This window comes from Rhipicephalus microplus, chromosome 2, assembly GCF_043290135.1.
Source record: "Rhipicephalus microplus isolate Deutch F79 chromosome 2, USDA_Rmic, whole genome shotgun sequence".
Taxonomy (NCBI): Eukaryota; Metazoa; Arthropoda; class Arachnida; order Ixodida; family Ixodidae; genus Rhipicephalus; species Rhipicephalus microplus.
In genome coordinates, this window is record NC_134701.1 from 48,665,477 (window position 1) to 48,678,039 (window position 12,563).

A 12,563-nucleotide genomic window follows, 5' to 3' on the forward strand; every position below is an offset into this window, starting at 1 on the left:
GGCCTATGATTACATAACTATGGCCAATACGCTCTCCGCTCATTGTAACACCTTGAGCACAGAGTCTGTGATGATATGTCATGGTTACGGTTTCATCTGACTTAGATACATGCAAGAAAATCAACAAAATTATGCTTTACCATATCAACAAACATACAAACATACCCACAAGACAGTGTAAAAATGTAAGCAATTCGACACTACAGTCGAGCCCACATATAACGGCCCCACTTAAAACGAAGTTTCACTTAAAACGAACAATATCCGCGTGAATGTGAAAATATACGTTGGTTCAATGGCACAAAATTGCACTCACAACGAATGTCTCCGAGCATCGCTGATCGGTTACAGCGAACGGAGTCGGCGGTGTGCCGACTTTCCGCGAAAACAATTTCGACCACCGATCAGGCATCGGCGAGGTGCCCATACATTCTTATCGTTAAACGCCGACGCTCTCTCCGCGCCCCTTTAGTTGCCGCTCTCCCCGACCCTTTTTGTTATGCACCTCACCGTCCTTTGTCCCCCCGCTACTCTGAGCACCCTGCATCACCAGAAAAGGCCCATGTTTTCATACTGCCACTGATCTTTCGAAGACCGGTCGGCCATCTACCCTGTTTTTGATTGCTGGTACTGTCGTTGGCGTCGCCAGCCTGGACTGACCAGACCATTTGCCAACATCGTTGGCCACCGACTGTATCTGATAGTCTGCGTCTATAGTGCACGCGTGTACGCTACCCCACCGACTCTAATTAAATCTGCGATTCGTTTTGTTGTTAGGACTTGTCCTCGCTCACTTCGCACTCGGCTCAGCATATCTTCCGCACGCGTGCGGAAGCGCGAAAAAGGCTGTTAACTTGCGCGGAAAGAATCGCGAAATATCGAAGTTCGTGAGGCCACGCAAACCCGCCCGCGCAACAAACGATTTTTTTACCACGCCCGCCGATTATCTGAACACCGCAGCGCGCACTGATTCAGGCGGCCATGCACTCTTTTCAAGTTTTTCTACGTGCGAGTTTTGCGGACCTTTCAAGCAAGCTACCCAACCTGCCTCCTTCCTGTGTGTTTTGGTTTTCAAGGTCACCCTCCGGCCACATCTTCCCCTCTTTTTATCGCAACTCTTTGTCCTTCTCTCGCAAGTCTGCTCTCCTCTCTTCATCACAACCCTTTTGCCCGTCTCCACCGATCCACAACGCCCGCCACGCTGGCTCGAATTAGTTTCGTTTTCTGACTGGAAACGGGCCCAGAGCTGTTCCACGCGTTCTGGCATGTGTGTCGCGTGTGCGCGTCTTGCTCGCTCTTGGTGTGCGCGTGTGGTCATGATGGTCGACGGGAGGACTAGCACGCTTTTTTGTGCCGCTCTACAAAACGCCGAAAGTGTGACTGCTTGGCTTGAGCTTAATCCGCGCGTTAGGTGCCGCGTTGCGGAGCGCTTGCTCATAGCTGTTGACCACCTGGCAGCCAACTTGCCGCTTCAGGCGTCCCAGTATTCAGCTGTGGAGATTGTGAATATTTCGTGGGCAGCGGTGACGGCTACATGCGCGTTAAACTGTTTTCGCGAGGCCGACTTTGTCGATGTCGGGCCCGATGCCGCGCCTGAAGCTTTTGAACAGGACCACTGCGGCGGCGATTTGTGGCGGTGCGTCGTCGACTCCGACCTATGAGAGCGGGTGAGACATCTGTTGCGATGATTTAATTACGGCCGATGATGATGCCGACACTGCGGAACCGTGCAGGATTAGGGCATAGTGAATGAAGTACGTAGCGAGAGCGATTTGGAAAAATCCGATTGCGAGAAGGACGAAACTTTGAAGCCAGTGCCTCATGCAGCTTATGCCAAGGGCCTCGGCCAACGAGCACCCTGCCGTTATAAATGAACTCGAGACCGTCCTTATCGCTTCTGTTCTTCGAAACACGTGCATCACGGACTTCCTGGGGCAAAAAAATTCTGTTTTCACTCGCAACTTTCTTTAAAAGCTGTGTTTAATTTACTATGAACTTCGGAGTACAGCGAACGGATGCCGCGTCACGCTCAGGTTCGTTATAAGCGGGCTGGACTGTATCTGGTTCCATAGTATGAAATAAAGGCACACTCTTGGACTTGCAGCATTTCACTTTTTTCATTTTCACTACCTGTTCTTACAGCTCTTCCACCCTAGTGCTGAAACATTTTTTTCCTATCTACAACTGTTCATTCGTGAAATAATGCATCCACATTTCAAAATAAACTAATGGAATGCCAGAGTACCGAGAACAAATGCTAATTGAGTTATTTTCTGAAGGCTCTCCAGAGGAAGATGGTGCAAACAGCAAATACTTGACCAACACTCCAAACAAAGCCGCATGCATTGTATCAAGTATGCCTTTAAGTATAATACACTGCTTTCCAAGACAAACTTATGTGCGCGTGCAAGCAGTACAGGTCATAAAAAATAACTGTTATAAAGTTACAAGACACCAAGTTGGACACAAGATGCACCAAACTTTGCAATGAGAAGACGATGCACTTATTCTTACATGATATGGTAACTAAGTTCACTTCAACATGGCCTTGAATCCCAAACAAAGAGGTAACCAACACTCCATGCAACAGTGAAAGCAACACACCGCTTCCTCGAAGCCCTTCATGTTCGGCACAAGCACAGGAAAGCTGACGCCCTTGTGCTTCTCAATACCCTTGAGCACCTCGGTGTGATCGGCCATCTAGAATAATGCAGATGCTGCTTTCATTCAAAACCATCTCGGCAAACGCATGTGAAAGAAAAATCGGCAAGCAATGACCAATCAATGCAAGAAAGACAATCACAATACCACTACTTGCCTTGCACAAAAAAATAAGGTTGCAAAAAATATTATTGCAAAGCCACAAGAAAACACGTTCCAATGTGATATTACCATATAATACACACACACACACACATGCACGCACGCACACACACACACACACACACACACAGACACACACACACACATATATATATTGCGACCTAGCCCTTTACACGCCTTTATTAGGCCTGGAAGACGTGGCCAAAACAGTTACCTCTGAGGCACAGAACCGACTCAAAGGTCATCCCCACTAACGATTAAGATGAAGAACACTACATGATGATAGTTTTGTACAGGTGATAAAAAAGTGTGCTTTAAATGCCCACACTAATTCCCCACGCATGAGAGTGGCCACCCTAGCCTTAACGTATAGATGTGGAGAATGCCTTGCGAAAGGCTTCATACCGCGAGATATGCACTATCTCAGTACCGTGACAGCACCGGCCACCGAGGTCTGCTCTAAGACTGTGTATGGGCCGAGGAACCAAAACTGAAATTTGTCACACAAGCCAGGAGTGCGAACTGGTGTCCGCAGTAGCACCTTGTCGCCGGGGTGGAAGGTCACAGCGGTGTGGGATGCGTCATGCAGATTTTTACGGGTTTTTGTCTCTCCTCAGTGTTCAGTCTGGCGAGCTGGCGACAGTGATGGTGGCGGGACACATACTGTTCACAGGAGGATACAGATGATGTGACCGGGGCTGTCAAGAACGAGACGTCCTGAAAGGAACGAGGCGATCGGCCGCAGACAAGGTACAACGGCGAGTAGCCAGTTGTACGTTGCACGGCGACATTACAAGCGAATGTTACGAACAGTAAAATCGCATCCCAGTTGGTGTGGTATGGCTCAATGTACATGGCTATCATGTCGGACAGAGTGCGATGAAAGCGCCCTGTGAAAGCAGAGTGTGATGAAAGCGATGAGAGCCCGTTGGTTTGGGGGTGGTAGGTGGAGGTTGTCTTGTGGCTGGTGAAAAGAAAGCTTTTCCAGAGTCACTAAGGATGACACGAGGAGCACCATGACCCTAGATCAAGGCTTCAAGCATTGATGTAGCCACGTCAGAAACGGAGGCTGAATTCACGCAGGACGTTTCAGCGTAACGTGTCAAGTGGTCGACAGCTGTCACTATCCATCGATGGCCACTGGGAGTCGTGTGAAGGGGACCATATAGATCGATGCCAACATTTTCAAATGGTGCTGACGGACATAGAAGTGCTGGCAGCTCTCTGTATTGAGGTGATGTCGGAAGCTTTCTGCGCTGACAAAGGTTGCAGGAGGCGACATACTTTGCTACGCTGGCGGACATCCCTGGCCTGTAGAAATGACCTTTAATGCGATCGTTCGTTTTCTGGAAACCTAAGTGACCAGCAGTCAGGTCGTCATGGTAGGCCTTAAGAATATCGGCTCGAGGGGAGCGAGGCAAAATGGGCACCCGGCGTTGACCATCCAAACGATAGATGTGATGGTAAAGAACGCGGTTATTGAGCTTGAAATGCCTGAGCTGTCGCCGAAAGCGGGAATTGGGCGGTCGCTATTTCACCTGAAGGCGATCTATGATGTGTTTACAGTAAGCGTCAGCGGGTTGATGCGTTATGGTGGAGCCGTGGTCGTCAGGAGGGATCTTGTTAATGGTGGCTAAGGACGAAACAGATGTGGAAGGACTATCCAAGCGTTCGTCACTGATGTTAGAGGAGGAAGCAGTGGACGGTGTCGTAGGAAGCGGGCAGCAAGAACGCGGATCTACGTCCTGGTGCTTTTTGCCACACTTGTAGGCAATAGTAAAGTCGTATTCTTGAGGACGTATAATCCATTGACCAAGGCGTCCTGAGAAATTCTTGAGCGTAGAAAGCCAACATAAGGCATGATGGTCTGAAACTATAGTAAAATGACGGCCATGTAAATAAGGTCGAAATTTCAATACCGACCACACGACAGCTAAACACTCCTGTTCAGTAATGGTGTAACTCTTTTCGGTGTTGGTCAGGATGCGGCTTGCATATGCAACGACCCTTTTACATGATGATTCATCGCGCTGCAGTAGAATACCTCTGATTCCGTGATCCCTAGCGTCTATGCAGGAGGAGTGTGGGTGCTGTTTCATCGAAATGCCGAAGTACTGGTTCAGATGTGAGGGCATTTTTCAGATGACCAAACGCTGATTCGCAGACAGGAGCCCACTCAAAGCGAACGCCGAAACCGAGTAATTTGTGCAAAGGTTTCGCTATCGAGGCAAAGTCTCGTATGAATCGGTGGAAGTATGAAGCCAGGTCAAGAAAACTGTGCAAGTCCTTGGTCCTTTTAGGACAAGGAAAATGAACAACGGCAGATATTTTATCGGGATCACGACGACTGCCATCCTTACTCACAATGTGGCCTAAGACCTTAATTATCTTGCTGGCAAAACGGCACTTTTTCATGTTCAGCTGAAGGCCAGCCGTACCAAGGCACATGAGGACTTCGTCTAAACAGTGTAAGTGTAGAGAGGGTTGACGAAAAAACAATGATGTCGTCCAAATAGCACAGGCAAGTTTTCCACTTCAGGCCGAGCTAAATGGTCTCAATCATGCGTTCGAATGTTGCGGGTGCATTGCATAGAACTCGGTAAAGTCTGTCTAGTGTCGAAAATGCCGTCTTCTCTTTATCATCCTCTTGCATCGGTATCTGCCAGTATCCCGCACGTAGATCGAGACATGAAAAGTATTGAGCTCCTTGTAGCGAATCCAAGGCGTCATCTATACATGGCATAGGGTATACATCCTTGCGCGTGATCTAGTTTGGCACTTGGTAATCTATGCAGAAGCGTACAGAACAGTATTTTTTTCGAACTACGACGACAAGTGATGAGCAAGGGCTAGCAGAGGGGCGTATTATATTCTGTTTCAACATGTAGTCGATGTTTTCTTCAATAACCTTCCGCTCAGCTACTGGTACGCGATATGGCCGGCGACATAAGATTGATGTACCCTCAGTCTCAATGCCATGATGCGTGGTGATGCACGTCTGTGCCAATACGGGTGAATTGACGTTAAACAAAACTTCGTGCTTAGTCAGCAAGGCAAATAGTTGTAGGGTCTGCGAAGGGGTTAGGTCACAGCTGGTGGTGGTATTGAAGGTGGAGGTGGATGGGGAACGTGCAACAAGGAGAAGCGTCTTGAAAAGTTACCACAGAGAAAGACTCCGATGTAGCGACGCAAGTCGACGGTGAGCCAGAATTTTTTCTGGCGTCGGGTTTTTACGCAAGTGAATGTGAATCCATCGTCTAAACGTATTAGACCTGATGCGAAGGCTATTCCTCTGGTGACACAGCGCACGAAGGATTGTACGAGCACATCGCCGTAGCCGATGACATCAGACAGAAGTGTAACGATTCGCTGACTGTGCGAAGGTAGCTCGGTGTCTTCTGCAGCATAAAAATGAAGTGGTGCGTCATCTGCGTGAAGCGAATAGGCGGTATCATTCATTTGTAGGACGCGTTGCCAGCAGCAGATGGATGCGGACGCCATTGAAAGAAAGTCCCATCCCAATATTAGCTGTTGAGTACACGAACTAAGCACTGGAAATTGCACATAATGGAAACGTCTATCAATGTAGACACGAACAGTGCACATGGCGGAAGGTTGGATGGCGTCTCCTTGACGAGCGAGCAACGTAGGTCTATCGAAGGGCGTAGCAACTTTGTGGAGATGCGCACACAAATCTCTGTGAATGACCAAGAAACTAGCACCAGTGCCTATTAATGCTTCCACTTCTATGCCTTCCACCGAAACAGATATATTACGAGTATGTTCTGGAGGAATGGTTTTAACTCCGCTGAATGCAGCTTTTCCCCCCGAAGCTGCATAAGTTAGTTTTCCGGGCGACGGTCGGCGAACTATGAGGCTGGTCGAAGTGGCGACGTAGAGCGACGCAGAGGGGACGGTGAGCGATACTTGGCACCACGGTAACGAGGAGCCATTTCAGGAATTATTCATGGCGAGGAAGAGCGATCGTGAAGCGTAGCATAAGGACAGGGCTGGAAAGTACTTGCTGTGGCATGGTCATCCCGTTCGTAAGTGTCCAAACCACGACGCTCGTCTCACTAACGTTTGCGACAGACACGTGCGATGTGTCCACGATATCCGCAATAGTAGCATGTAGGTCTCGTCGGGCGCCATGATTGATAGTAGGGTTGGTTGTTTGGGCTGGGGACTGTGGAATCCAGGTGTGCTGGCGCCGGTGGAGCATAGTAAGGCAGGTTTTGCGTGCTGAGCGCCAGGGACGCCAGATGGACTGGCGTCGTCGGCAGCGGTATCGGTGGAACAAAGGCTTATTCGCAATAGTAGCATGTAGGTCTCGTAGGGGGCCATGATTGATAGTAGGATTGGTTGTTTGGGCTGGGGACTGTGGAATCCAGGTGTGCTGGCGCCGGTGGAGCATAGTAAGGCAGGTTTTGCGTGCTGAGCGCCAGGGACGCCAGATGGACTGGCGTCGTCGGCAGCGGTATCGGTGGAACGAAGGCTGGAGTAACTGTGGCGACTTGCGCATAAGTAAGTGGGGTCAGAGACGTGAAGGTCTGTGTACACATTACCAGTCGTACCTGCCAACTCTTCCTTGACGACGTTCCGTAAATTTGTACTGGGGGTGTCAGAAGGAAACTCACACGCTGTAAATCCGAGCGACTGCAGTTCCTCTCGTATCATGCTGCGGATCACGGCTCGAGGGGTCGGCAGTAAGGTTGTCAGGGATGGCTGCAGGAGAGTTGTCCAGCTGCAGCCATGCGGATTCGAGTTCGTCCAGGTGCTGGCACATAGCTACAATGTCAGCAACAGTACTTGGGTTCTTTACGACTAAAGCATTGAAGGCGACAGGCCCTATGGCTTTGAGCAGATGGCGCACTTTGTCTCGGACATGGAGTTGTTGACGCGTCGACAAAGAGAGAGAACATCCTCAATATACGAGGTATAAGACTCGCCAATTTGTTGTTTGCGACCATCAAGCGTTCTCCTCGCCAGACTGGCTCGAATTGCCGGGGTAGCGAAGACTTGTCGCAGATGTTCTTTGAAGACGTTCCAGTTGGGAAAGTCAATCTGGTGGTTAAAAAACCAAGCCTTCACCATGCCAGTAAGATAGAAGGAGACGTGGCAGAGCTTGTGCGGATCGTCACAACGGTTCGCTGCGCTCACTATGTCATATTGGTGTAGCCAGTCGTCCACGTGCTCATTTCGGAGTCCTGCAAATAGCGGGGGCTGGCGAGGGGGGTCCACTGACGATCCAAGAGTGAGTAGCTGCAGCCGTCGTAGCAGCAGGGATAAAGAGAGAAGTGCCTGAACGTTCGTCCTGCGGCATGCTGGTGGACACGTAGCCCAAGCGGCGACCTGAGCGAAGCTCCAGGAGTTAAAGCGGGCAAGCAGGCACGGGGAATCGAGGAGCAATCTTTACCACTTGTGACGTAGTCCTTCACACATTTTTATTAGGCCTGGAAGACGTGGCCAAAACAGCTACTTTTGAGGCACAGAACCGACTCATGGCATATCCCCACTAACGATGAAGATCACTGGGTGATGATGGTTTTGTACAGGTGATGAAGAAGCGTGCTTTATATGCCCACACTAAATATATATATGTGCACTGCATTTGCAATCAAATGCCATTTCAGTCGTAGTGGTAGGAGCCAAAATGAGATATTGAAATTTCGCATAAAGCTCTCTCAAACAAAACAAAGGGAATTACTCATAACAAGTAGCAAATAATTCGACAGGTAGGCTTGATTTCATCAATGGAAATAAGCAATATAAAGCAATCAGTGCTACATGAAAAGAAAGACGCCTTCTACAAAAGCGTCAACATAAAAAGCAATCTCTCAAATTGAGTGAAACGAACTACTACAAAAATCTGCGTACGCATTCTCTGGAGCGTTGTGCTACTTCTCAATGCACAACGATTTCCCATTTTCGAAGACTATATTGGCATACTCGGCCTGCTTGCCGTTTCACATGCTTATCAAGCTTGCCTTTTCCAGTAATGTACAAACTCGACTACAATGATGGGCCACTACCGGTGTAAAGGTGTTGGTCCTTGTATAGGTCGGTCAATGAATGTTTTTTCATGTTCGCTGTTTTCCTTCGTCAGAAGCTCGCATTTCTTGCAGCTTCGCGATACAACTGTTGAGATGACAAGTCTCTTTGTCACAAGACATCCTTTCAATGGTCAATTCATGCATTACTGGCTTGTCATGATCAAGCTAAGCTCATGAAGCGGATGCCTGACAATCCCCACAGCCTTATGCACATTTCCTTGAAATGTAAAAGCGAGAGAACATCATTCGAGCACACTCGAAGGTTATCTCCACTCACCTGAGGGACCCACTTTGGCGAGACAAAGCTTGTTGCCTCTACAACAGGGAGCCCCGAACTGGCCAGCCTGTTGATAAGGTCTATCTTTGTGTTCGTCGGCACTATCTCCTACACAAGCAGAAACGACAAAGCAGACAAAAAGGTTAAGGTGGATGTCAAAAAAAGCACGAAGGTCTCAAATCTTAAGGGAAACGACAACACCATTGAAGCAACTCGCATAGAACAGCGCAATCTGCTTGGCTGAACTGTTGTGACTTTCTCGAGTACTCTTCTAGCGATGCTAAAAAAAAGCACCCGTATAAGAAGAGCATCACTGACTGCTGTGCAGCAGTGCAGAGCTCTTGACTAATGCAGCTGGGGTGTTCTTGATACTGCCGCCCACATCACCGGCTGGTGAGTAAGAAGTATTATGGAAGGTGACTGAGCAGCCAGTTAAGCATTATTAGCACTAACATTTGGAGGCAATTACTAAACATGGTAAACCAACGTACGAACTTCAGAGACAAAGGCCCATATTCACAAATGCTCCTCCGCTCGCAACTCGACCTCATGGGATCATTGAGAACTGCTGTACATTGCGATTTCTGCAACGCTAAAAGTCTCAAGGATCCCCTGGGGTCAAGTTTTGAGTTGAGGAGCATTTGTGAGCCCCAGGTATCACCTCGATGTCAAGCAGAACTACAAAGCTGTCTCATACGTGTCCATTTCGACTTTCTGGAACTGCACATATTTGCATCTAGTAATTATCTTGGTACTTGACTCGCCAATCGTTTTCCATGTTGCGGTCACATAAAAAGCAAGCATGAAAGTTCACGAACAATGGCAGAGTGTTATAGACTACTATTTTACCGAATAGTGTCCTCATTCTTGCAATAACATTTTCTACCATCAACAACTAAACGAACAGTGCAACAGTTGACATATAAAAGCATGAAAACGACTAGGCTGATGCATCGGGCATTCGACAGCCTTATTAAAGCGAGGTACAAAAATAAAGTGTTCCTTCAAGAGCCCAAAGTGGCAGTACCCATACGTGTCTTATGTGATAGTCTATAGCCATGTCATGACCCATGTCTGATGCAGAGTTCCAATGCCAGAGTCAGAGCAAGTTTATTCTGCTCGCTTTGGAGCAAACGTACTTCAATGGCAGAGTGAGTTCAAAAGTCCAGAGTTCCAATGACACAGTCAGAGCAGATTCAAAGTGTGATTCACTCCGTGAAGTTGCTCCGTCAAGATCCGCAGAGTGGAACAGAACTCTTTCAACACATTTGCCTCCATGCTGAGGGGCACAGCCCGCAGTCGCTTGTTTTGGTGACCATGGCAAACGACAACCACCGCTAGGCAAGCTGTGCAGTATTATTTCTGCTACTTGATAGTGATCGACTAAGAAACATGTTCCAGCACGAGTGGTTCATCAGACAGTAACAGTAACGCTGAAACTGCAGAGCATGAGCGGGTATTCGAGAAAATTCGAAAGCGCGATAGAATAACTGTATTCAAGATACTCGGGCCAACAAGTCACTTGAAAGACAGACCTTCCAATTCCTCCTTGCTCCTGCAGTACATGTTTTCCAATCGTGGACCTTGAGGCACTGCTCTATGCCAGAGTCAAGTGCTCGCTGACAGAGTCCGTCTGCTGCTCCGACTCTGCCATTGAAGTTCAATGAGAGTTCAACTTCAAGCTAACTATAAGCTAATGAGGGTTGCTGCAATGATACATTGTTGTGAGTTCACTGATCCTAGCTATTTATTCAAATGCTGCAAGTGTAATCTTAAATGAGTACTCTCTCTCCATTAGAGATGCACTTTTATTGGGTTAAATCAGTTACATAGGCATTAGAGATTTCTAGGGTGCTTCTTGCACAGGCTCTAATGTGATAGAGGGAACATGGGCATGTTGTTAAAGCACTGTAAAGCACACAGCACAAATAATGACAGGGACACCGGAAGAAAACACACTGTTAACAATGATGTAGGAGTTTTCTTCAGTGCTGTGTGTTTTCTTCAGGTATTGCCAACAATGTGTGTTTCACTATGTAATGTGATGTTTTGTTTTTCACTCTTTTGTGCCCAACAGTGAGGTCGGGTGGTAGCAGAATGATGAGCATTCACAGCCAACAATTAAGAAAGGTGACAAGGATGCAAGACAAGGCCCTCCAGGTCAGGAAGAGGATGCTCATATTAGATACAGATGATGCTGCATCACAGGATGGAACTGTCTCTCTAGTCTTGGCATACTTTATACAGACTGGGCCAAGGCTGTTTAGTAAATAAAGGTAGCAGAATATACAACAGTCACATGAAAATGACCACAACGGCAGGACTACAAAAATATCCAGCTCTTAAATTTTAAGGGTACAAATAGACACACACAATATGTGAACAGGTGCTCTTTTACTTTGACCCCTCGCGGTTCATCCTGACATTTGAAATGCACACAGTTGTCCAGACAATGTTGTGGTATGCAAATTATGGCCATTTTGACTGCACTCATTCTCTTTTGCCTTTCAGTTGTCTACTCGACCAGTCCCAATAGGCAATGCTGTGAAAGTCACGCACTATCCATACAAGCCTTACATTTTATTCCTTCAGCGAACACACACAAGGGAAAGGAAAGAGCTCGTGCTGTGAAGCTCTTCTCTCGGTCTCTTGTGCATGTTCCCCCCATGCTTCCAGTTCCCTGAACGAATATGAACTAGCCCGGCTTTCTATACTTAATTTTACACTGAAAAGGTAGCATATCTAGGAACAGTTCGTATAAGTGAGGCTCATTTTGACAGCTGCTCTTGCGCTCTGCAGCCTTCAGAACTCAAGGATTTCCCACCTTTTCAATCCTGCCCATTCCCTTAACCTTTATTTGGATTTCATAGAGCAGTGCCTTTTCCCCCCCCAATGGTTTCATGGAATAGCTACCTCATGTACTTGCAACTATGGCCATTCATGTATTTATTTATTTAGTCAAATTCCAAATGGTGAAAAGAGTGTTCCACAACTGTTAGTCACTAACACTGGGATGACTTGCGTCAAAGTTCATGATAAAATGAGCAAGAGAACAACTCTCACCGTAGCTCAGTGCGTATGCAGCATTCGATGTGTTGCTCGAAAATTGCATCTTATTCATTTCCCACCAATGCCAAGTTGTTTTTTCATCCGCTTCAATTCCTTTCCACTTGTGTCATAAGGTCACCACCGTACAGTTTAAGACTCCAAACAACATCCTTCCCATGTCTTCATTATGTAGTACACACAGGTGTGTACTACATAGACTATTCAAATGGAGGGGATACAAAAATTAAATGGGGCAACAGTGTGCTTTGCTCAACTGCTCGCACACAATAATCTGATATCTGAGTAATGGTAAAAGTGGCAAGTAAACAGTTCGTCAAATGTGACATTCGGTGTCCTTGGCC

The 12,563-nt window shown here is 47.5% G+C and overlaps 1 protein-coding gene and 1 long non-coding RNA gene across 4 annotated transcripts in view; one reads left to right on the top strand and one right to left on the bottom strand.

Moving 5' to 3' along the window:
• The window catches only part of Hmgcl (hydroxymethylglutaryl-CoA lyase), a 49,453-nt gene that overhangs the window by 28,293 nt on the left and 8,597 nt on the right, over positions 1-12,563 (bottom strand). For 2 of the 3 annotated variants that reach the window (XM_037420199.2, XM_037420200.2), the window contains exons 3-4: positions 9,154-9,261; positions 2,605-2,700 (exon numbers count right to left, since the gene is read on the bottom strand). In XM_037420199.2, the coding sequence (XP_037276096.2) occupies positions 2,605-2,700; positions 9,154-9,261 (204 nt within the window). The remainder of the gene's footprint in view (positions 1-2,604; positions 2,701-9,153; positions 9,262-12,563) is intronic. The other variant, XM_037420201.2, reaches the window with a different exon arrangement.
• On the top strand, positions 9,407-11,445 carry LOC142796245 (uncharacterized). Its single transcript, XR_012893645.1, has 2 exons — positions 9,407-9,546; positions 11,231-11,445. It is a non-coding gene; the product is annotated as an uncharacterized LOC142796245 (long non-coding RNA).